At 38.0% G+C, this 26423-nt stretch overlaps 1 protein-coding gene across 1 annotated transcript; it reads left to right on the forward strand.

Annotated features, from left to right (window-relative positions):
* Positions 1 to 1903: 1903 nt before the first annotated feature.
* On the forward strand, positions 1904 to 26013 carry pdgfra (platelet-derived growth factor receptor, alpha polypeptide). Its single transcript, XM_079888317.1, has 29 exons — positions 1904 to 2128; positions 4577 to 4655; positions 4829 to 5089; positions 5174 to 5425; positions 6708 to 6877; positions 8094 to 8256; positions 8484 to 8670; positions 9227 to 9342; positions 9489 to 9776; positions 9899 to 10162; positions 10963 to 11093; positions 11260 to 11428; positions 11553 to 11742; positions 11895 to 12010; positions 12821 to 12947; positions 13150 to 13346; positions 14071 to 14165; positions 15078 to 15210; positions 15584 to 15688; positions 15879 to 15989; positions 16227 to 16380; positions 18222 to 18382; positions 19942 to 20057; positions 20863 to 20985; positions 21134 to 21245; positions 21349 to 21448; positions 21546 to 21651; positions 23015 to 23253; positions 24598 to 26013. Exons 2-29 carry the CDS (start codon positions 4598 to 4600, stop codon positions 24740 to 24742), a joined length of 4389 nt encoding a protein of 1462 aa, XP_079744443.1. The 5' UTR covers positions 1904 to 2128; positions 4577 to 4597; the 3' UTR covers positions 24743 to 26013.
* The last annotated feature ends 410 nt before the right edge of the window (positions 26014 to 26423 follow it).

The raw sequence follows: 26423 nt of genomic DNA on the forward strand, positions 1-26423 counted from the left end.
AAAAAACTCAACACGTCGCATTTCTTCTTTCAGAAATTAAAGGTTAAAAACTCAGCTCTACCGAAACCTCTGAAATGACTCTCTCTGTATGCGCATATGTATGAAACGATTTATTCATCTTGGCGTCAGACATACTGTGAGGTGGACTGAATTGCTGGTGTCCCGTGGCTGAGACAGATTCTCCCTCCCGCTCACGCATTCGTCCCATACTGGACATTCTTCTATCTAAACCTGAATCGAGGATTTCCGACCAGCAGTCTCGTTATCGCTGAATGGAATATTTAATGTTATCTTGGATTTTCTCTGTCCTGTGGTATTGTCATGGTTTTGTAGTTTTGGAACTCATTTATTCAATAAAAATTACAATTTGCATTAAACATTATTATCAAATAAAAATTACAGCACAATCTGAAAACTTTTCAGGCCACTTTTGAGACTTCAACTGTGTTGATCATAGTCAATTATAAACTTTTCATTATCACATAGCTTTATGGTGTAGGTGCATGTCTGCTTAAGCTCGTTGATTAATACCTTTAATGCAGATATCTTATGGAAACAATGCGTAATTGCGCGTATTTGTTGGCAATATTTTGCTCACTTCAGTGCATTCAAACGATTCGCACTAAAAAAGCCGATCAAGGTATCCCGCGCGCTATTTCTAAAGGCTTCAGTTTTAGTCTCAGAGATTAGAGTCTTTTGTTTCCAGAACAAGGGACTCTGTTCTTTTGTGCGGCCGGGCGACACGAACATGTGGAAATAATTGTGCTGAGCAACTGGAGATGTGTGTTTCTCTGCGAGGGTGAGCTGCAAGGCTTCGGGCTCCTCTGGACCGGCTGCAGGAAGAACGGAGAGGGCTAGAGGGGGGCCAAGCCTGCCCCGGGGCTTCACTCACCACATACCGGGTCCGGGTCAGTCATCTGCACAGAGAGCTGCGAACCACCGAGTGCAGGGGACATGTTGAGTACCAAATCATAATGAGCCATTATCTGCAGCCTGCTATGTCTTGAAGAAAAGCTGAAGGGCAAAAAACAAGAGAAGCATTGGTTGCATTTGAGTTTTTAAGGGAATTTTCCACATTCGAATACAAACGAACCCTATATAAAGTTCAGATTTCATGACCAGTATGTCTTAGAAGCGGTTTATTTAAAAAAGTAGGCTAATAAGTGAGAGCGAGTGAGAGACCGAGAATGACTGCTTTTGTTTCTTATGTTAGAGCGCCCCCTTGGATGCGTCAGCACGTGCCAATGACGGACACACAATTTAGTGATTTCTCTCTGCTGAATTTCCCATTTCGCAACAACACTGCACTCGTCACAAAATTAACCTATAGTCTCCGAGAATCCCATTTGGTCAATGTAAAATGAGAAATAAAAATGACTGCATAAACACTGCAAAGTTGAAAGTCGCAGAAATGACAGAACAACCGCAAATGAAAATCAGCTTAAATCAACATGCATAAAAGAAAGTGCAAATAGCTGCAGCAGCATTGAAAAGCGCAAGCATCTAAAAGCTGAATATGAAGAATGAAGCGTGATGACAAGGTTAATCGAGTTACTGAATGTAATTGGGCATTCCCAATTCTTTGATTTCTTTCCTACCTAAGCCTCTATAAAAACACTTTTAATGGGTCACTTGACTTCATTGTCCCCCCCAAAAAAAGATCCCTTTATTCCAAAAGGGCCCCCTCTTAGACTTACAAAAAACATATGGTCCTTTTCTTCCCTGCTCAACTTCTTTTCATGCACCTCCTTCAGAACTGCAGAGCACGGAGTAATCTGACTCCTCTTCGGAGCTGCAGTGTGAAAACACGGACTCTTATTTTGAAGGGACGCCTAGGGCAGCGGGAGAGAGGAGGGGCCGTTTCCTGAGAGTTATTTACTTTGAGCCAGATGATTAGTTCTCTGGGAAGGATGGACTGTAACATTGAATCAATTACAGGTTGCTCTTGCAGAGGCGCATTTGTGTGAGTGGCCGTGGTGCAGGACGGAGGAGCACAGCACAAGGGAGAGGATTACTTCTGCTTTACAACTGAGGACCCTTGGGCTGATTAGAGTATTTTACAAGAGCTTTGCCATTCATTTTGGCTGTTCTTTTTTATCAAAGGGAACAACCAAAAGGGATTAAAAAGGTATTGTATGTTTCAATTAGTTTAATTAGTTTCTTTTGCATTTTCTTTCATGCAAAGTTTCCACCAGACGTTCAAAAACCTTTGAGCACAATTGCACTTACTCAGGATTAGACTAATTAAAGCTGTTCTTTTATTTCTTCTTTTAACAATTGCATTTTTAATTTACTTCGTTTTCTCAATTTCTGAGACGACCAGTAAAAAGAAGCAAAACAAAAAAAATATTTTAGCCCTATATTAACTTATTTTACTTTTAAATGATAAGTGGATGTTAATATTTTTTTCATAAACGCTCACAATGGACAAGTCAATCATTCGTTTTCATCTCAGAAAAAAAAAAACGGATTTTTCCACTTTGATTCTGGAGACCATCGAGGAGGATATATACTTGTTTCCCCCAAGGAACCGCATTATCACTCGTAAAGTCAAAGCCTGGTTGTGCTGGATCCCAGTTGGAGCCACAGGCGCGCAGCTGGGGGTGTCTCAGCCCGTGGAGAGGCGCAGCACTGGCATCTAATGGCAAACACATTTCAGACTGGATTTTGAGCCTTGTTTACCCATCAACATTTAAATGGGATGCCCATGACCATTCTGGAATACCCTTCTTTGGATTAGTCAGTGGGATGGATATTTATTTATTGCGGAGCGATGAAGTCAAAGCACGACTGAGGAGTTTAGAAAAACTTCTTTACCGCCTTCAAAAGTTCCGCGTCGATGATGAATCTACATGAATGGGGAACTTCTCTCACATCTGGATTAACTTAATGCAATTTAGGTAGTATTTACCAAGGACCAAGGAGACCATGTTGCTTTGACTAAAATAAGGCTGTAATTGGATGAAATAAAAGAAAAAATGTCTGCAGCGATTTCAACTGCTCTATGAGACTTCACCTCACCAGGCCATCTTTAGACCCCTTTCTTTTATTCCCATGGAAATCGTTTTTACGCGTGAAGTAACCGGGTGTTGGATGGCACCCCTCGCTCAGCTGTTGCCCGAGAGTGTCAAGCGCAGCGGATCGGGTGTGTTTGGCAGCCAGTTGCGCATCTGTGTGTGGGCGCCTGGTGATGGGGGGTGCGCGGAGAAAAGTGCGCTCAGACACCGCTGGACAGATGAGCGGTACCAAAAGCGCACCCGTCTGCCATTCCAGAATTGATTCCCACGGCAATCCAATTGATTCCCAAATTGCGGCACAGAAAGGGGTCGACTAATTACAGTCTTACTCAACACCCCCGGATTCACCAAGGATAATTAGCTTGAGTGGGGCTGATATGAGCAAATGGCAGAGCTTCAGTCTTCTCTGGGCTGTAAAAAAAGGGGAAAAAAAGAAAGAAAGAAAAAAAGAGTTTTTCCCCCTTCACTTTGAAGTAGACCTTGCGGTATCATTTTTTCACAAAAGTTTTAAGGAACTGGATATGCTTTCATCAATTATTTACCTTTATTTCATTATTATTATTATTTTACAAGGAACCAATTAAATAAGTGGGACATTTTTTAGGATAATTAAGTTTTGCAATAACCGAGCTGACCACTTTAGATTGAGTGACACTGGCTGTGTGCTGAAGCGCTGATGGAACCCAGGGGTCTGAGGATTAGACAGACAGAGATAAAACACGCGCGCGTGGAATGTCTGATTAGAAACTCGGCAAGGCAAGCGTTTAAGACCAGCGACGGGACTTTTGGATCACAGGAAATCACAGGAACAAAAACAGAATGCAACAATTTGTGCTTCAGAACTGGAATCTTGTTTACGCACTTTAGTCTTATAGTTCATAAAACGTTTGAATATAATTGTTATTTCAGATGGCCAAATTTAATTGCATATTAATTTAGACCGAGAAAAAATATAGATTTTAAATAAATTAAACCGTCAACCACTCATAACTCCCGCTCAGAGTCACATAGATTAAGCAGTACAAATATAAACCATTCTTAATACTGAGATGTGTCCATATGAGCTGTTAGGTCTTATATTTTAAGATATCCGTATGGTTTAGGAGTTTAAAAGTTAAAATTGAAATTTTTGGAACATTGAGAAAAAAAAACAAAAAACTCATATCTGTTGATTCTATTCGCTGCGGTGGTCTGTCGGGGGAAATGTGTAGGACTGTGTCTCCTCCTGCTGGTCAAACAGCTGAAGCTGAACAGATCTATCCAAGCGCTCCCCGACAAAAAGAGTCTGGCGTCAGTTTGACTGAACAGCGCCCAGACTCTTAAAGACCTTTTATGTCTTGGCACTGAACCTTTCCAAAACTTTCTACTTCCGATGATTCAGACTACCTGAGCTAATAGAGGTTCATCTTTTACACTGGATTAACCACAAGAGATCAAACCCAAAACTGACACACACACACACACACACACAAAAGAAGAAAAAAGTTAAATACATTTGTATAATTTTCATATTTTCTTCAAATATTTAAAATCGTAACATCTTTCCCCTCCCCTTTCAGCTGAGCACAATCAAAGTAACCATGGGATTCCTGGAGACACATCTCGTTTTGGGGATTGTCTTACTAGGGGTATTTTCAGGTATGTGGAATAAAAAAACAAAAAACAATATGTATATATATAATAGTTCTGATTAATGCTATTTCTTCTTATTATTATTTTTTATCTTACTAATATAAAAAAGGGTTATTTTTTAATATATATTTAAAAAGCTACAGTATAATTCATTGAATACATTAAATATTTCCCTGCAGATGTTTCAAAACCTCGGCCGGTCATTAATTCAGATAAAGATGAATTAATTCTGACACCTCATTCGGAGTTCAACATCACATGCTCTGGAGAAAGCAGAGTGAGATGGGTCGAGCCATTACCGGACAACAGCGTAGTGCATTCCGGGTTTAATCACAGCACTTTGGTGATCACTGATGTTGAGGCATTAAACACACGTCTCTACATCTGCGAATATGTGGATCAGCCTGAAAGCTACGCTGATATCTACGTTTTTGTTTCAGGTATTCACGACTACTGAATAGCCTATATTACAAATTATTAGCACATTATGTTTTTGTAAAAATGACTCACCTCTTGTTCCACAGATCCTGAGGTTCCATTCGTGTCTGAACCTGTTGTTGAGGTAGATGAGATGGGCATGACTATCCCATGCCTCGCTACAAACCCACATTCTCAAGTGATTCTCAGAGACCTGCAGAGTGGGGATGAGGTTTCTCTGTTTTACGACCACAAGATCGGCTTTTTCGGCATATTAGCACCAGGTCAATACGTTTGCGAGACGATCGTGAATGGCAAAGCAGTGAGGAGCAGAGTTTATAATGTGCCAGATGACACGGGTAATTAATGCACAACAAATAATTAAACATTAAGACTGTTTAGGTTACAACTTTAGACATTCTACCAACTATAAGTACACTGTAAAGTTATGACAACATATTTTTTTACATTGCTTTAACTCATTAAGTAAAGCAAAGTTTTTTAATAGGTTATATAAGATTCAACTCATTTTTTTTAAAGTCAGTTAGATTTAATTTAAGTTGAAATGACTTAAACATCCAAATTTATAGTACTTAAAAATTTAAGGAAGCAACTTTTTTTTTTCCAGTGCAATAGCAACTTCATGTATCTCTCTCTAATTTGCAACTATGTCAGCTAACTCTTAATTAGGGTCACTGTGATTTTGCCAAGTAAGACATGTTCTTGGATCAACATTTTTTATTGATCCTGGAGCAACATTCCTGTCTGGAAATTTAGTCCTAACCCTATCGCTACCTCTAAACCTAACCCTACCCATAACATTTCCCTAAAAGCAGAGTGAAATTATGGGTGAATAACACTAACGTAGCACCTCAGCCCGGTTGAAAGCCTTAACTTGACATAAACTGTAAACTTGTCCCTCAAATCTGATTGGATGATTGGAATGTTTTCCAGGATCAACAAAGAAATTGATCCAGGAACATGTTGTATTTGGTGAAATCACGTTCACCCAGAGTATCGGTAGACTATAATTAAGTACAATAAGTTGACATGTACTTGCAAAAGTTACTTACAGTCAGTAGAATGTCTGTTGGGGAACATCAAAATAAAGCGTTAGCAGATATTAAGCAGACAAGTCTACTCTAATGACTGGTCGTTGACATGTAGTTGCAAAGTTACTTATAATTAGTAGAATGTCTAAAGTGGACTATTGGAATAAAGTGTTATCTTTTATTAAGATTTCTGTATAATGGGCCATAAAGTGAAACATTAGGTCATAGCTTTGACATTACATGAGTACCAAGGGAGATTACAAATTCTTGTTGACGAAGAGATGATGACATTTTGAGTTGGGGTGGGCTGCAGGTGTGAGATGCTTACACACACTTGCTTCATTTTAGATCATCACACACCGCACGTTACTCATGAGAAGAACATTTAGTGGCTGTAAGGAATTTATACAGGAATAAATCGAAATGATTGATAAAGTGATTGGGTGTTTCTGCATTGGTCTTGGACTAAGTTTAAGTCCTTGCAACAAGTAACTGGTCCTGTTTTCACTCACACGTTTTTATCATTAATAGAAGACTAGTAAGCAAAAATGAGTTTTATAACACCATTGTTCATTTGATTTTATTGAAGATGACGACGACGATGATGAACAGCATGTGAATGAGGATGAACAGCAGGGCTTCAGCATACAGCTAAGAGCCAGTATGAAGGATGTGAAAGAGGGGGATGCTGTCAATCTCACCTGTGAGACTCCTCCTGGAAAGGCTTTCCACCAGCAGTGGCTGCATCCCCAAAAACAGGCAAGAACCTCAACTAAGAATCGTTTTTTGTTCTCTCTCTCTCTCTTTCCCTCTCTGTTTTGTACTTCCCTAATATATGCAAAACTGGGTCCTCTGAAACTCTAGAACTGAAGACTTCTGATGTGATGCAGAGGTGTTTTCTGGTGTAGTATTCCTTTACTCTTTATGTTACAGTAGGAGAGAATGCAAACATTTGATCTTAAAAAAGTGAAGGTAGAAACCTCAAAGGAAAGGAATGACACTAATTTACTGTGTACTTTGACCTATGACCTGCACGTCCTGTGAGTGTTCAGGACAGATGTGTGTTTCTTACTGGTCTTGTGAATCCACATGTGTGTGGGAATATAGAAAACTGTGCATGTTTAAGGAAGGATTTTCCTAATATAAAAGATGCCTGATATTTTTCAGTTTGTAATATTTTTGTGTTTGATGATTAATGTGAGTTCCTAATCAAAATGTGTTTATTTGATAGTTATTTATTTAGTTGTCATTTAGTTTGTATTTGATGATGTATTTGTGTGTGTGTGTGTGTGGCCTGGTAAACCCTACATTATGGGGACAAAATGTCCCCACAAAGATGGCAATATCTGAAATCCTTGTCCTTGTTGGGACATTTTTTGGTCCCATGAGAAAAACAGCTTATAAATCATCTTAAGTGATGTTTTTTGAAAATGTAAAAGTTGTTTACTTGGTGGTGAAAGTGAGTTCCAAATCAAAAGAAGTTAGTTAGTTAGTTTTTGTGTGTGTTTGTGGGAAAGATGTGTTTATATTTCATTGTGATATAGCTCACCATCCATGCTTGTTTTAAATGAGTCTGTCAGAAGCATTATCTTTAAAATAAGAGACATTGGTTTTTGAAAGCAGTGTGGAATAGTGTAGAGAAGTTCCAAGTCCTTGTCTGGTCTGGAGCTGTGTTGGTTCTGCTGGGGTTGTTTATGATGAGTTTGCTGTGCTTGTCTGATTGCAGCCCTTTAAAAGACTTTTGTAGAGCTGCACTGAAATATGGGTACAGACTAGTCCTGGAAGAGAAAATGTGTTACTGAGGCTAAAGTACATCTTTGCAAAGAAAAAACTGATATAAAAATGGAGTAGGTTAAATAGATTATAGAAGGAAACATTTTTAAAAAATCCTGTAACTGATGTCTATCATCATTCCACATGTGCACAGTAAACACAATGTGTGTAATATTGCTCTTTATTTTCTCTCACTATTCAGGCCAGAGAGGCTGTTCCGATAAAGTTAGCTTTCCCAGACAAGGTTCAGTACATCCTCAACATCCCAAAATCCTCTGTGGCAGACACTGGACGCTATGAGTGTTCTGTAACCATCCAGGCCACTGGACAAACCAAGTCCAGTAGCGTGTGGATCACAGTCCATGGTATGTACTTCCCTTTCTCACTTAGATTCTGCACACCTCTGCTTTCACCATTAAAACCAGTAAACGGAGATGGGATGAACAGATGTGGGGTAGACAATCAATCAATGTTCTTTCTTTCTTTCTTTCTTTCTTTCTTTCTTTCTTTCTTTCTTTCTTTCTTTCTTTCTTTCTTTCTTTCTTTCTTTCTTTCTTTCTTTCTTTCTTTCTTTCTTTGCGTCCTTCCTTAGATAACTCTTTTGTGGAAGTAATATCTAATGGTATTGGGCCAGCGGAGGTTGCGTCTCTTCTGGAGGAAAAAGAGTTCACCATTTACATTGATGCTGACCCTGAGCCAAAGGTCAGGTGGTTTAAAGATGGCCTTCAGCTGGATGACAGCTACATCTCCACCAAGACCACTCATCTGGGTGGCCTCAGGTAGAATTTCACAAAATTGCTGACAAAATACACAATATTTTAATAATCTCTATTACTGATAATATTTCTATGAAATATATTATAATATATGAATGCATTTCTTTGATAAGATATCACAAAGGTTTTATGGGAACACTTTTTATTGACCTAAATAAATAAATGCTGAAAAAAGTTTTTTTTTTAATATTTAAAAATCAACATTAAATATTTATAAATAAATAAATACTGTAGAAATGTATCTTTTATACATTTAAAAAAAAATAGCAAAATAAATAAATACTATAAAACTTTATATTTAAAAACATTAACCTTCATTTATAAATTGTTTTACAGAATTTTATTTCAGCTTAAGGTTGATTTTTAAATATTCATGCAACTCGAAATATTATAAATATATTTGTATATATACAAATTAACATTGAGTTAGATTGATAAATGGTGTAAATTTATTGTTAGTTCATAATACCTAATACATTAACCTTTGTTAACAAAGCTTTGTCACCAGTTTCATAATACCACTCAATAACTGTAATGATTATATCTTTTTCTTATGAAGGTATGAGAATATTCTGGTCTTCCGCCATCCCATAGAGGAGGACAGTGGCATCTATGAGGTTGTTGCGTCGACTGGCTCCAGGACTTCAAGATTTTCATTCAAACTGCTGGTTGAAGGTATGATTATATAAAACAGCCGAACTATGTATGAAGTGCCTGGATTGATTCAGAAACGGCAAATCTAAAGCATTGGTATGCATGAGATGTGTATGAGAAAATCAAATACTTGTTCATGTCATGTTCAATGTTTTTTTTTTGTACAGCCATACACCCAGAGCTGCCACAAACAGTGCTGGCTCCAGTGATGTGGCCCCAGAGGGAGAGCATGGAGGTGTCTCTCCACTCAACTTTCAGACTCACATGTCGAGGTCAGGCCGAGCTCATTTGGCGCAGCCCTGTTCATCCTCATGATCAGACCAACTCTGAAAAGAAAGGACTCTTCATCTCTACTGTGACTGTTGGCAACGCGACAGCTGCTCACACAGGAGAATACAGCTGCAGCTATGACAGCAACAACACTGAGGAGACCACCATCTACATCTATGTGCCAGGTAGCTAGTGATTTTTCTTTCCACCCCTCTTATTGTACAAGCTGAATTGTTGTAGTGAAGTTGTTGGCGAACTGACGTTGAATTCTTTCCCTTCAAACATTTTGTTCCATCAACGCACACAGATCCACAAACACCGTTTGTACCATCCATGACACCTTTTGAAAACCATGTGTTGAGTCACGATGAAATGGAGATTCCCTGCCGTGTGACAGACCCGAGCGCCAGCGTCTCTCTGATTCACATTGAGACCAATCAGGTTCTGGACAGTGTCTATGACAGCAAGAGAGGTTTCGTTGGCCTCTTCAACGCTGGCACGTATGTCTGCAGGGCCCTCATTAAAGGACAGAAGCATGACAGCATACAGTACATCGTTCACGGCTGGACAGGTCAGTTTATTTTAGAGTTTTAAAAAATCGACATATTCTTAATCCAAATAATTTCAAAACAAGATTTTACTTGAGAAGCAAAATTGGAAAAGAGGAATATTTTAATTGTATTTTTCTAAGGTTTTTGTGCATATCAACTTTTTTTTACTGGAATAAGCATAAGACAAAAATTTAATTGTGTTTTTTTAATTAAATTAAATTAAATTAAATGCTTTAAGTGTTTATATAGTCTCCTTAAAAACAACTTAATTTATCTTACACTCATTTTTTTTCTTGCAAGGTTCAAGAATGTCTAATCTAAATATCTAGTTCAGTCATGAAACTCTAGAAGGTGCAGGCTGATTGGTCCTTTACATGCAATTTGCAAGCAATCACATCGTTACCGCATGGCACAAGATGACTGGCCTCTGCTGATACTGCAGCCAGTGAGATTGCTTCCTCAACATTTAAATAGTCTGGTTTATTGTTTGCTGTAAGCTAGTCCTGGAGCGCTACCAGAGTTCCTCTGAAAACCTCCCACCTCCCCCAGCTCCACCTGCCTAGATCTGCTACAGGAATGATGTGTTTCTATTAATGCAGAAGCAGCAGATCTAACATGCTCACAGCAGTGTGTATGTGTATCTTTTAGCAGTAGCAAGTCCATACATATATTTTTATATATATATATATGTGTGTGTGTGTGTGTGTGTGTGTGTATATGGTTAAATGTTTCTGCCCTTTTTCAGGAGACAATGAATTTGGTTTCTTCCCCTGCCATGCATTAAACCAACTGAATTTGACTTTATTATATTGTTTCTCAGGAGGGTCTGATTTGAGAGTCGAGCTACGAGCAGAGAAGAAGGCTCTGCTGGCGGGTGAGACAATCACTGTTGACTGTGTGGCCAGAGGCAGTATGATGTTGGAGGATCACTGGAAATACCCTGGGAAACTGGTGAGATAAACAGCTCCAAAATAATAATAATAAAATAAAATAATTAATATATATATATATACCTTCCCACACATCTTGTTTAACCTAAATAAAATAAAATAAAACAAAATAATACAAATTATATTTTTACATACATTTATATTCTGCCTCTGTCGTTCTCTCTCAGGCGGATCGAGGAGTAAAGACCGTAAAGGAGAATGAGCGAGATCTTGAGATCCATTATACTCTGAGAGTGACTAATGCCTCACCGAAAGACAGCGGTGTCTACGCCTGCTCCATCACTAACATTAACAGCAACGAGAGCCAAACCAAACAGCTCACAATTACAGTCTATGGTACAGAGATCACATATACACTCCCACAGACACACGCTATAAAATACACATGATTTTCAATGTTTAAGGCAGATTCACACGTGACAGTGATTAATTTGCATTCCTAATCTGCCCCTATGCACAGATCATGAGTTTGTGCACATAAATCCATTGATTGGTCCAGTGGAGACTACTAGGCTGGACGAGGTGCGAGAGTTCAGGGTGGACATAGAGTCTTTACCCGCACCCAAAGTCACATGGTTAAAGGACGGCTCCGTCCTGGGAGACGTTGCTGTAGAGATCAGCACCAGCCTCCTGAATATCAGCGAGACCAGGTGACCACAACTTCCACCTCACCAACCTCATCTGAGCACTGTGGCATGCTTACATCTTCTGTATTTACAAGTGACCAAAATTGCTGTACTTATAAATTGTATTTGTGCTTAAATATTAGTGTTGATTTAAAGCTGTTGTGTGGTTTGTTCAGGTACCAGGGTGTGTTGACCCTGATCAGGGCTAAAGCAGAGGACAGCGGGAACTATACCGTCAGGGCAGATATAGGCAGCCTGACTACCAGCTACAATTTCTACCTTCAGGTTAAAGGTGGGACCTTTTTTTTGTTGTTTCTGTCACTCCTTTGTTTACCTACATTTACATGTGTTTGCTTTTGCCTCTGCTTGCTGTTGGTTTATCTCAAGGCACCTCTATATCTTTCTTCAGCACTCTTTACATATATTTGCTTACGTTTTTCTTGTTGTCAACTGGAGGATCTTTGTCAAGCAATCTGTAGCTACATGTACTTACAGTACAAGTGCTGGATTTCTTATGTTCTGGATGTGTTCAAAACAGAGGTGTAGAAATTACTGAAAATAATTACACCATGTTAAAGTAAAGGGTAATGTTTAAAAATGTTACTCAAGTTTTCACATTTAATTGTAGTTAATTAGGTTAAAAATTAGCTTTTGAAATTGACCGATGAAATCAAGAGATCTTTGTATTAAATAAACAGTTAACCATAATTCAAGGCTCAAAATTAAAAGCTCAAGTTATTAAATGGAAACTAATGTCATGAAACCTGTTTCCTGAAACATCAAACAAATCAATAATTCTTTGCACAGCATAATTGTTTAAATAAAAGTTTATGAAGTCATAGCATTTCTTCCCTAGTGAAAAAAACGAAATATATTTAAAATACAGTAAGTATACTACAAATCCATTCCATTTGCTGCCTATTCATAATGTACCTGAAATATAAATACTTTGTAACATTATAAATATCTTTATTGTCACTTTTGATTATTTTGATGCATCCTTGCTGAATAAAAGTATGAATTTCTTTTTGTTGCCAAAACAATTGTGGTGGGGCCAGTAAAAATGTTGGCAAGGAAAGTAAAAATCTGTCTCCTCTTACAGTTCCCCCTGTGATTGTGGACCTGATGGACATCCACCATGGCTCTGCTGCAGGTCAGGAAGTGGTGTGCACTGTTGGCGGCTCCCCTGTCCCTGACGTGGACTGGTATATCTGCAAAAACATTAAACAGTAAGCAGTCTTCCTTCTTCTTTCGCTCTGTTACTCTACAGGTATTGGAATACAGGAATTTCTGTCTTCCTTCATTTGATCATCATTTCTCACTCTTTCCTTCTATAAAAGCAGTCCAAACTGGTGACACAGTCACATCCCTAGAGTTTAAAGTCAAGGCACCATAATGACATGCTGACCTCACTTTTCTTTCTTTCACCAGCTGTGCCAATGATTCCTCCCAGTGGATACCGCTTCCGATCAACTCTACGGACTTCACTGTGGAACTGCAAATGGATGTGGACAACCACATTGAGAGTCACATCATTTTCCACCATCTTGAGAGCACGATTGCTGTGCGCTGTATGGCCAGAAATGACATGGGTGTTGTTTCACGGGAGGTTAAACTTGTGTCAAATGGTAAGAAGCCTGTTCTTGTCTCTACAGAGACTGCTTTTTTAAATTTTAGCAGCCTCAAAGTAGATTTTTTTAAACCAATCCATTCATCTGAAGTGCTTTAAATCTCTTAGTGTCACTGTTTGTCATGCATTCATAGAGTAAACAAAGTTTCAAGCTGATTTGAAACTAATTTGAATCACAGGTGTACAGTTTATTTAGGGATGAATTCCTGGGAGTAGATTTGCACTGAGAATAAGTTTTGTTTGTTGAAATTTCATTCATTGTAAGGAAAGATCTCTGTTTTTGTGTCATTATCTGTTCATCATGGTGCTTTAAACTCAGCAAATGCTACTTGTAGTAGTCCTAACATCTGTTAGCCTCATTTCGTGCCTGTCTTGTCAGGCTCCCCATGTCATTTTCCTGTGATAGATTTCTCAGGTGGACCGTCCACTGCGTTTAGAAACAAATCCATATGTGTTTACACTAGTTTCTGTTGGCAGGGGTTTCGCTTCACTAAGTTACAGCTTAAATGAATTGCTCACACTGGGCACCTTGATTAACACAGCATACAAAAGTGATGCAGTTCAAAATATTTATACTTGTATGATGACATTATTAGGTACATTATTTTAGCTTCAGCACAAGGAAAAGCTAGTTTTGTTTCGGCAGTTTTCATAGATCAGTTTTGTACCATATCCTTTCATATTTCCACCCTCCACCTCCTCATTGCTGCTGGTGTGTTCAGGTCCGCACTCAGAGCTCACTGTGGCTGCTGCTGTTCTGGTGCTGCTGGTCATTGTCGTCATCTCACTCATTGTGCTGGTCATTATCTGGAAACAGGTACTCACTCATTCATCCACTCACTCACTCATTCACTTGCCCATTTACTCATTTACTTACACTGACTCTGTGACTCAACCATTCACGCACTCACCCTTTTAAATGCTTATTCATTCATTCATACTTACACTACAAATCAATAGTTTGGTGTCTGTAAAAATCTTTTAAGAAATTAACTTTTATTCCGCAAGGATGCATTACATTGATAAAAAGTGACAGTACAGAGTAAAGATTTATGTTTCAAATAAAGACTTTTCTTTTGAACTTTCTATCCATCAAAGAATCCTGAAGAAAAATGTATTACGGTTTACACAAAAATATTAAGCAGCACAGCTGCTTAATATTGATAATAATAAGAAAATAGTATTAGAATATTAGAATGATTTCTGAAGATCATGTGAAAATTCAGCCTTGCCGTCACAGGAATAAATTACTTTCTAATGTAGATTCAACATTGTAATAATGTTTCACAATATTACGGTTTTACTGTATTTTTGATCAAATCAATGTACAACTGGTGAGCATAAGAGCAAAAACATTAAAAATCTCACTGACCCCAAACTTTTTTTTATTTGCTCATTCGCTCAGTCTCTTTATACAATCACTCACACATTCATCCACTAACATACCTATTCAGATATTCACACTGATGCACATATTCACAAATCCCCACTCTCTTACATTCATTCTTGTAGTCGCTCATGCACATTTGAGGTATGAATAGACAATGCATCAACGCTTCTGTGAGGGCTGAAATGAGATTGTAAATTGAACATGTCACATTGTTTGTGTGTGAATGACACTTCTCACCTCTCAACCTGAGTGTGGAACAGCCTGACTGTCCTCCAGTATCTGTAAGCTCTGTTCCTGACCACATGCGAATCACTCTCTCCTTCTGCACCTGTGTTACAGAAACCACGTTATGAGATCAGATGGCGTGTGATTGAATCGGTCAGTCCGGACGGTCACGAATACATCTATGTCGATCCCATGCAGCTTCCATATGATTCCCGCTGGGAGTTCTCTCGAGATAGCCTTGTTCTGGGTGAGTAGCAGTTGTAGTGAATCAGTCCACCGTGGTCTTGTCTTGTGGATTCAGTGTGGTTCAGCCATCTTTAAGTGACATTTTGTTGTGGTCGTGTGCTTGATGGGATTGTGGTTTTGTAATCTGACATCATCACAATCTACTGCACAGATTATATTTAGGTGATCTGTGTGGTGACTGTGCAGACTGATTGAGGTTTTTGACTCAAACATCCAAAATGGTCTTGCACAGGAAACCACTGTGGTAATACTGAATGTTACAGAAAGCGCTTTGTGTTTGCATGCTCTCTTACACTAGATAATGTTTCTGTGGATTGTGGCATCCTCTGGTTATGCAAACGAGTTAAAAGTTTGTGTGTGTGTGTGTGTTGCAGGTCGTGTCCTGGGCTCAGGAGCGTTTGGGAAAGTGGTGGAGGGAACTGCTTACGGACTCAGTCGTTCTCAACCTGTGATGAAAGTGGCTGTAAAAATGCTTAAACGTGAGTTAATTGAAGTTTGACTAGTAGTTCTGATTTGCATATATAAAATGTCTGGTGGGAGAGTAATTTTTTGCAAGCAGGATAATAAACACGGCAAAATCTCATTTATGAATTATGATGATTCTGATATTAAAAGCACATTTTTGTTGGGAATATGGTAATATAATTGGCAATATGATTGCTTCCTCAGCGACAGCACGCTCCAGTGAGAAACAGGCTTTGATGTCAGAGCTGAAAATTATGACCCACCTGGGCCCTCACCTAAACATCGTCAATCTTCTGGGAGCGTGCACCAAATCAGGTGAAAATGCACAAACACACAGATAACAAAGACAAACAGACAGTCTCTAGGGTGGTGTCTTCTTGGTTTGTGGGTTTTTATTGTGTGGCGTTTTAACAGGCGGAGTTAAGTGCAATGTAGAACTTTAACCTCCTGCTTTTAGACATTTTACAAGTCTCTGAAAATATTAGACCAGTTTTATTAACACTGCTCTCAATCCTTCTCCTTTTCTTTCTTTTTGTCCATTTCTCTTTTCAGGACCAATCTACATTATCACAGAGTATTGTTTCTATGGAGACCTGGTGAATTACCTGCATAAGAACAGAGATGGTTTTCTCAGCCGCCACACGGAAAAGGGCAAGAAAGATCTAGACATCTTTGGCATCAACCCAGCCGATGAGAGCAGCAGGAGGTCAGCCAGCACACATACCCACACGAAAGATGTGATTTGCTGCATAATAAAAATGTAGTTTTTAGGTCAAAACCTGATGTTAGGAATTGTTCTTGTTTAGCTCTTTAAAGGGGTGGTATAATGCTCTTTTCACAAGATGTAAAATAAGTCTCTGATGTCCCCAGAGTGTGTATGTGAAATTTTAGCTCAAAATACCCCACAGATATTTTTATATAGCATGTTAAAATTGTCACTTTTTAAGGGTGAGCAAAAATGCACCGTTTTTGTGTCTGTCCCTTTAAATGCAAATGAGCTGCTGCTCCCAGCACGGGGGGCGGAGCTACAACAGCTTGTGTCCTGAAAATTTCAAAAACTTTTTTTGTTTATGTTTAAATTTATGAAGCTGATGTAGAGTTAACTATCTTCTAGTCATTGATTAGCAAATTCTGTCATGATAATCTATAAATCGCATTCCCGGGGGCGGGGTTTATGTAAATTTTAGGGTTAGTGATGTCACTATCCCGGGAGGAATGTGGTGTAGTCTCTATCAGCCGTTTGTTGTAGTCCTTAAAAAGCAGTTTCTTTAAAAGCAAATATCTCCCTTTGCTTTGAACTTTGAGCATCGTAACTTTGCAGATGTTGTTTATGATCAAACAGCAACATTACACACTAACTAAAGTTAGAAAAGTGAAATCATAATCAACCACCCCTTTAATCTGATTGAAGATTAGGGGTGTCGGGATTGCAGTCTAATTGGGTAAGTGAAGTCATTTATGAGAGGAGAGAGATAAAAGACAAGTAAAGAGGTAGAGTGGGGGTGTCGCGATATATCGGTATTTACGATAACCGTGATATTTCAAATGAATAGCACACATATGATAATATGGCACATCAATTATCCAGTGCCAGTCTCTGGTTAACATCCCAACGTACAGTAGGTGGCGGTATTGCACCTTAACGCAAACGTTATAAAACCTTAACGTTATAAAACGCAAGCTGTCACAGCGCGCAGCTGCTACTGCCGCGTAAAAGCATGTCGTTGGATATGACAGAGACACTCTATACCCACACTCCAAGAAAGTTAGCTCGCCAGTATGGACGTTTTTTTGGATTCAGCAAAAATGACTCGTTAATCAGAAATGTTACATTAACCTGTTAACTGCTGACTCCTTTCTGTGTTTTTTTACATCCCTCTGGGCTTTTAGACCAAAATTGTGCTCATTTGGATAAAAATTTGTGGATTATCATATGTTCACTTAAAATATCTTTAGACAGCAGTATATTTTCTTCTTCTATTTGACCCAAAATAGGACGATGTGAGCATTATGGAGCGCTAAACTCTCACGTGTAATTTGTTTCATTCATACTCAACGCCGGAGGACTGAAAGACTCATGAGTAAGTTCCAGGAAATCCCTAATACAGACAAAGACGTCCAGTGATCGCTGTAGCTGAATAAAACGCAGATATACAGCAGACACCTATTGAAGAAGTGCATACATTTTTGGTCAAGGTCTTGTATTGACAATGCAAGAGTCAAGCACTCTGTAAAGTCTACTCCAGCACATCCCAAAGACTTTCAAGGAATTTAAGGTCTGGACTCAGAGGTGCCAATTCATGTGTGAAAATTATTCTTTATTCTCCCTCCCAACCATTCTTTCACAGTTTGAGCCTGATGAATCTTGACATTGTCATCCTGGAATATGGATGTGTCTTCAAATATGGTTGTTAAAGAAATGAAAAGCTATAGACTCCATCAGTTAGGGTTAGAGGAACTGTTGGCAAACATAGAACCATAATAGTCACTGCAATAATGACCCAATCATTGACTCTTAAGCATTTGCATATTTATGTGTGTGTGCAGCTACGTCATCCTGTCTTTTGAGGGGAAAGGTGATTATATGGACATGAAGCAAGCAGACACCATGCAATACGTCCCCATGCTGGAAATGAGCGAAGCTTCAAAATACTCTCCCATCCAGAGATCAGACTATGACCATCCTCCCACTTACAGACAGTCAATTGGTAAGAGAACTCTTTTAAAGGAATAGTTTAACCAAAAATTAATATTCAGTCATCATTTACTAACCCTCACTCTCATGTTGTTTCAAACCAACATGACTTTCATTCCTCTGTGGAACACAAAAGCAGATATTTTAAAGACTCTGCTTTTTTCCCCATCAAAGACCAATGAATGAGAACTGAAGCTTTTAAGCTTACAAGGCAAGCCATGTAATTCCAGAATAAAAGATAATTATGGCTGAATACAAACAAAAGAATATGATAAAAGAATAATGAAGATTACCTCTCATACCCGCAGAGGTGTGGAAGGTTTGTCGAGGGAAAACAATAGAACATGAATGGCGCAGTTCTCCTTGCCAGGCAATAGAAAATAGACTGCAAGTAGATGTTTACAGGGCAATAAAATAATGTATTAACATCTTATCAGCCTTCTCTAAAAACTCACATAACATGGTTTTAGAAAACGCTTCATAAAATTAATAGGTTTAAAAAATCCTCATATTTGAAATGAAGCATGAGCAGATTTGTGGCTTCACTTTAATTTTGGTTATAAGTTGTTATACCACATCCACATAATATTTTTATACATTTAAAAAATCTATTCTTAGTATTTGTTATTGTTTTTATGTTTGAGCTTATATTTATTCATATTAATAACAGTCTGAGTAATTCTGAGTATTGAACTGTAAACTCTTAAGTTTTGGCTTTCTAAATATATGTTGGTTATGTGTCTATTCAGAATAACCATAAAAGTATCATAAAGACTGACTTGTGTGCTATTGCACTAGCTATTTGTACATATATGTATGACTATTGCAAGTCTTCTGAAGTCATATCCGAGCTTTTGTGTGAGGAACTGGATTAGTCCGACCAACTGATTCATTGAAAAGATCTTACTCCATGAATGATTATTCCCGAATCATTAACTCTTACCAAGCAGAGCTGAAGCACATGACAATATTAACAGTGGAAAAACATCTTACATTTTAGACTACAGACAAATTTACAAAGCTATTGTATGACTTTAAAAACTTTAAAAGTTTGAAAGCTCTAATTCATTGAAATTGCATTGAAAATAGCATGAAAAACCATTTTCTCCCTGTGTGTTGTACGGAAAAAAGAATGTCATACAGGTTTGGAACAACATGAGGGTGAATAAATAATGACAGAGTATTTATTTTTGGTTGAACTATGCCTTTAAGTATAAATCACATCTCCACTTCTTTCCTTTTCCTGTTCTGTTTTCTCATTCTTAATCCTCCTGAAACTTTCTGTCTATCCCTCGTTTACTGCACGTACTCCGGTTGGTTTGGCATGTTGTGGTCTGGTTTGGCTTGGCTGGTTGTTGTAGGAAACACACACACATACACACTGATGTTTAGCTAGTGATAGCAGAGAGGTCCACCCATGTCACTACAGTCCGTGCACCCTGCAATTACAGATGGTAATTGTAGCGCAAACGTCTTAATGCATCCATCTGCCTGCCATTCCTCAGACTTTACACATACACAAAATCATTTTGAGCATACAGTTCTAATTTAAAATGTTTGTGTGAATAACAGACGGTGAAGTTGAGAACCTTCTCTCAGATGACACCAATGAAGGCCTGACGACAGTGGACCTCCTCAGTTTCACGTATCAGGTGGCTCGAGGGATGGAGTTCTTGGCCTCTAAGAACGTAAGTTAAATCCTGTTTTTGCAGGATAACTGCCTCTGTCAGTTTAGTCTGGAAACATTTGCTTCAAAACACTTTTGATCTTGCTTATGCCGTTTAGACATAACATTGAGACATGACATTATAGTGATTCTGGATGTTTTTTGCGGAGGAGGTGACTTGATGGCAGGTTTCTATATTTGAGAAAATGGTTGCTTGTATGCACTGTGGCTGTATAGTTAAAATACGTAGGATTGAGGGTTTGCAGAGCTTCCCTGGTAAACTGAAACCTCTCAGTAAAAACTACACTGCTATCATTTCATGTTATGTTGAAGCAACTATTAATTAAACCTCTTGTTTAAAATTCGGCAACAGAGGGTTTACTAAATCTCGTCTCGCAAAGGTGGACTTTCTAGACCACCCTTGAAGAAAGACAGAGAGTTGAGGAAAGTTTGAAAATAATAGTTCAAATAAAACCGATTTATAAAACTGCTTATAATTAAAAGAAATCCTGATAAATCATTTTCAAAGAAATTATATAATGTGTGCCATTTAAAAAAATGTGTGTGGCACTTTATCCTTTTGTGGTTTAAAAATGTCTTAACATAATGCTAAATTATATAGAATATAATATCAGTATAGTATAAAGAGAAAAACAAATGTTTGAGCCTTTTGATGGGGCTGTAAGGGTACATGACAAATGTGTAAAAGACTGTGTTAAGTATATAAATTCTTTTTTCTATATAATACAACCCACTAAAACGGAACTGAATCTCTCTGTACCAAACACACTCTCTTGTTTACTTCTATTTGTCCCTGTTTCACACAGTGTGTACACAGAGACTTGGCTGCACGTAATGTCCTGCTGTCTCAAGGCAAGATAGTGAAGATCTGTGACTTTGGGCTGGCCAGAGACATCATGCACGATAACAACTATGTCTCCAAAGGAAGTGTGAGTGGTTGTTTTAGTCCTTATGTGGTGTTTTTGATTAATCATCTTAGATTATGGATATTTTCAGTGTTTTGACATGCCCTGTTTTGGCAAAAAGAGTTGGAGCAATCGCCTTCTAATACTTCCTCTTTTTGTCTCTCACACGCAGACTTTTCTTCCAGTGAAGTGGATGGCCCCTGAGAGCATTTTTGATAACCTGTACACTACACTCAGTGACGTCTGGTCTTATGGCATCTTATTATGGGAGATCTTCTCTCTTGGTATGATTAATATGACCATAGAATTTTTTTTTGTTTGCATTTATTTACAAACTTTACAAATGACAAATGCACAGTATATAATGTGTTTTTGTCGTTTCTGTAGGAGGGACGCCTTATCCAGGTATGGTTGTGGATTCCAGCTTCTACAACAAGATCAAGAGTGGATACCGAATGGCGAAACCCGAGCATGCTTCCAGTGAAGTGTACGTTCCATCTCAAAGTTTGCGTGACTGCTTTGCTGTGCTTGGCTGCGGTTGCCGCAGATATCTGACCAATGTGCTGTTGTTTGTCTATGTGCAGCTATGAGCTTATGATGAAGTGTTGGAACAGTGAACCAGAGAAGAGACCGTCTTTCCACTGCCTGAGTGATACGGTGGCCTCTCTGCTGCCCTCAGGATATAAGAGGGTAAGCCTGCAACACGGACACTAGATTGAGATTTATCACTCTCAAATGGTCTTAGTTTTATTTAGGATGAAATCTTTTTTGGAGAGAATATTTCTCAGTCATTTACTAAAACTATTTAATTATTTCTCTAACTAAAATATTTGTGCTATTATTATAATATAATTGAAAAAAAAATTTTTTTTTAGAAATATATATTTATTCTTAACTAAAATAACAATGATTTTGAAAAAAAAAGAACAAATGTGAACAAAAATTGATAAAATAAAAATTAATAAAAATATCTGATGTTGTAATTAATCTCTTCCAAGACATCTGAACCATGTATTTTGCCAACGAGAACCACCAAATAAGACAAGAAGGGGGTATCTGATTGATATAAACAAAAAATAACAACCATAGCCTTGTAAATGAGATGTTTAGGGTAGAGTTAATTTAACATTTACGACACCACACTAATTAATAATGTTATAAGGGATGAAATCTAACCTGAAACTAAATTTAAATAGCAATTTACAATTTCCAAAAAATAAATAATGAAATAAATGCTATCTACTGTATTTATGTTCCATTAAACTATCTAAAACTAAACTAAAATTGAAAACTATAATATAGAATTTAAAAAAAACTATAATAACATGTCCCACCATGCCCTAATAAATGGCCCAGATAAAAGTATGGTGGAAATAGCTTCCCACTTCCTGTAGCTTAAATGCAGTGTGTCAAACTGGGCTTTGAGGCCTTGGCTATGTCTATGTCATCATTGACAAAACTGCCAGACCACTAACAGAGATTAGCACACCAGCGCTCCAGCTGGCTAACGCCCCAGCAAGGCGAAACCCAGCAGTGCTAATGACCAGGAGCATACAGTTAGCGTCCGCCAGCTAGCCATAATTGTTCTATTAAACAGACGCCACACGTGGTACTTCAAAACTCTGCTTCCCAGAGTCACATGGCCCAGGGAATAACTAGCTCCTGTTATAGCACCTTGGGCAGGGGTGTGGTGGGAAATGCGGTTCGTAAATTGGCCTGTAAGCCCTCAAGTAACCACAGAACGCTTGGAGAAATGGGGCAGAACTTCAGTGTTTATGGTGGCGTTGAAGTGCTATTTACAACAACCAGAAATGATTCAATTTCTCCCTCATTTCCTTCAGTACGACGCATTATAAGACAACGGCAAGCTTAATTTGAGATTAACTACAATATTCATGTCACATAAATCCTATTCAATAAACTAGTTTTTCTACTTGTTATTGCTGTAATACTCTTTCAGTTGTACTTTTATGTTTTATTTGTATCATTTTTTATATTACATCATTTTAATATGATTTTTTACATGTTATTTATTACTTTTCTTGGTGTGCAGTGTTATGAACGCGTGAATCATGACTTCCTGAAGAGCGATCACCCCGCTGTGACTCGGGTGCAGTGTATTGACAATGATGATGCATACATGGGCGTGCTCTACAAGAACCAGGGCAAACTAAAGGACCGCGAGAGCGGCTTTGATGAACAAAGACTCAGCTCTGACAGCGGTTACATCATTCCTCTGCCGGACCTCGACCCGATGTCAAATGAAGACTACAGCAAGAGGAACCGGCACAGGTAGCCCACAAATTACATTATATTCTCACTTTGGGGTATTAGGTTAGAATGATGATTCCAAAGAAATTAATACTTTTATTCACTAAGGATGCATTAAATTGCACTTTTGATCAATTTAATGCATCCTTACTGAGTAAAAGTATTAATTTCTTCTTCTTTTTTTTTTTTTTTTTTAAATCTTACTGACCTCAAACTTTTGAACTGTTGTGTATGTTTAGCCTGGTTAAAACCAGACCATTCTCAGTAGTAACTGAGTTATGGTCTGGCAAAGCTTAATTAATAACTCATTTCCAAAGGGGCGTCACCAACGGACGTCGCTCAAATGCCTCTGGGCGCAATTGGATAGACCTAAAACCAATCAGAGCGATCGTCATCGTGTAAAGCCCGCCTCAACGTTTCTGATTGGTGCCTCGATTTGGACGGATTAGAAATGGGCTTGAATGGGCTCTTTGCCAGACTACTTGCAGAGCAAATCTAAATTTGCCGGAAGTTTGTCTGGGTTTTCCCAAGCTAGTGTATGTCCGAAATTAATTAAATGTTACAAAATATCTCTATTTAACATAAATGCTGTTCTTTTGAACTTTCTATTTCTCCCAAAAAAATAAATAAAATACCTGGATTTTTTTTAATCACCATTTCCAAAATAATATTAAGCAGCACAACTGTTTTCAACATTGATAATAATAAGAAATATTTTTTGAGCACCAAATCAGCATATTAGAATGATTTCTGAAGGTTCACGTGACACAAAAAAAATTGCTATTGACAATCTCATAGTATAAATTGTTATTTTTTTGCACAATATATTGGCCACCATATTGGTCGAAATATGTTCATTTTTACTGTTATTGTTATCGGTCCGATGAGAATATTTGGCTGATATCTTAAAGCTGATAAATAAAATATTATTTCCTTAAGGTGAGACACTTCAGATGCTCACTGTTCGCATCCATGATGGTTTTGAATTGCTTGAATATGATTGGAATTTTTTTTTTTTTTTTTGGTAAGGAAAGTTGGCCTTCATTGAAGTTTTAAAACTTACACGGTTTCAGACTAGTTTGATTTATGTTGAAGTGCTTGGGACATGGCTTTTAGTGGTGAGACTTTTGTTTAATCAAGCTCTCAAAAATTATATAAAAATTAGGATTTAGATTTATCGGCCAATATATCGGTTATTGGCTTTCAAATTTAAAGAATTATCGGTTAACGATACCGGGCCAACATTTTCATATCGGTGCATCCCTACTTTTTTCTTTTTGCATTTCAACAAAATGTCATATGACATATTTAAAAACTTTCCAGTACAATATGAATGACTGAACTGTCCTCTCTTTTTCTCTGTAGCTCTCAGACGTCGGATGAAAGCGCAATAGAGACAGGCTCTAGCAGCTCCATGACCAAGCGTGAAGGAGAGACCCTGGAGGACATCACCTTGCTGGACGAGATGTGCTTAGACTCAGGAGACCTGGTGGAGGACAGTTTCCTGTAAGAGAAAGATGCAAAGAGAGAGAGACAGACAAATTTTACTCTGATCCATTACAAGTTCATGGATCTCTCCCTGCATCCTTCAATCATATTTTCCTCACTACACTCTTTTGGAGCCTTCAGAAGAAGAAAAAAAAAAACTTTGATGCGTGAATGTCATTGATGTTTTTGGATTAGACATCGCCCTCTACAGGTCTGGAGGAATGAGCTGTGCACCACAGGACTTTATGAGCGCTCTTGATGAGGCTCTCTAAGTGGTTAAGTGACTCTAATGGAGCTAAGACCAATGTAGGGGAAGTGGAGAAGATATTTGTCTCTGTATATCATTTCTGTATGTTTGTAATGTGTTTGTCCGTGTGTGTCAGTGAATTATATGATCTGTATTTTGACGGGCATTCCGATCAGCAATATAAGCATGTCATTTAAAAGCATTTCAGTGACCTGAGTGGTTTCACAACTGCTACCTTTCAGATGAATCCATCTGAGCTACTAAAAAAACCACTATAAACACTTAAAAACCAGCATAACTGAGTCAACATTCAACTATTTTGAATCAGGCCTGTTTTGTTTTTTGCCTCTCCGACATTTTTACAGAACCTTATGTAATTTGAGGAGCAGTACACCAACTAAACAGCACAAACCCTGTAAGACATATAGGTTTAATGTAACTGATCATATATCGTCAATGTCTCAATAAGTGTGGCAGTTTGAATTTTATTTTTGTACTATTTGGATAGAAGGGATATATTATTTGTGAATACTGGGTTCGGAATTTATGTAGTCCTAAATGAAGAAAATGGCAACTGTGTTTTGACCTGTGAGTCGCATTGTATTTTTATAACTTCAACCTTTATAAGTTGCTGATATGTCACTATTTATAACATCTTTATGCGTGGCCAAAGTTTTTACCTAACTGAAGCAAATAATTTTCTGATTTTGTAACTAATATGTTAGTCTGAGGCATTATTGATATTCAAACCTAATCTTAAAAAAAGATGATCCAAATGAAATGGCTTATCTCAAAGAGTTTCACGGCATCTTTTTGGGCTTTTACCTAGTCTTTGAAGCTTGTACTGCAGTATAGTCATGAGGAAAGACTCTGTGAATTAGTGAAAGTCGGTACCTTTTTCAGTTTTCTCGGATTCTGCTCCAAGTTGTACCTGTCAGGTGGATTTTATGAGCATTCAACCAAATGGAAATAGAGATAATCATGCCCTGCCTGAAGTGCTAGTTCGAAGTCCTTGTGAAGATTTGTGTTCACCCCCCACCAAGAAATCACAGTGTAGATAAAATCACATAGCCAAATCCTGTAGTCTTGAAGCATCTTAGAGACACGTCGTTTAGATTTTCTTTACTTTGATGTTATACATCACTGTTTGTTGTAAGTGTGTATCATTGTATAACAGGACTTCAGCATATCACTGCCTGCCCCCATCTTCACCCTCTACTGTGGCACGTCAGGAGGAGATATATATATATATATATATATATAAAAGAAACTGTTGCACTTTTTAAAACTCTTCTTTTGAATATGTTACAGCATTTCATTATTCTGCTTTTTGTGTGTGTGAGTGTGTGTAGACGTTGAAATTGTGTCTAAGCTGAAAAAGGAAGGGAAATGATTCCTAAAGAGACAGTAGAGTGAATGTTGTTTTGCAGGAAGAGGGGAAACAAAGGAGAGGTAT

Source organism: Squalius cephalus, assembly GCF_949319135.1.
Source record: "Squalius cephalus genome assembly, chromosome: 12".
NCBI lineage: Eukaryota > Metazoa > Chordata > Actinopteri > Cypriniformes > Leuciscidae > Squalius > Squalius cephalus.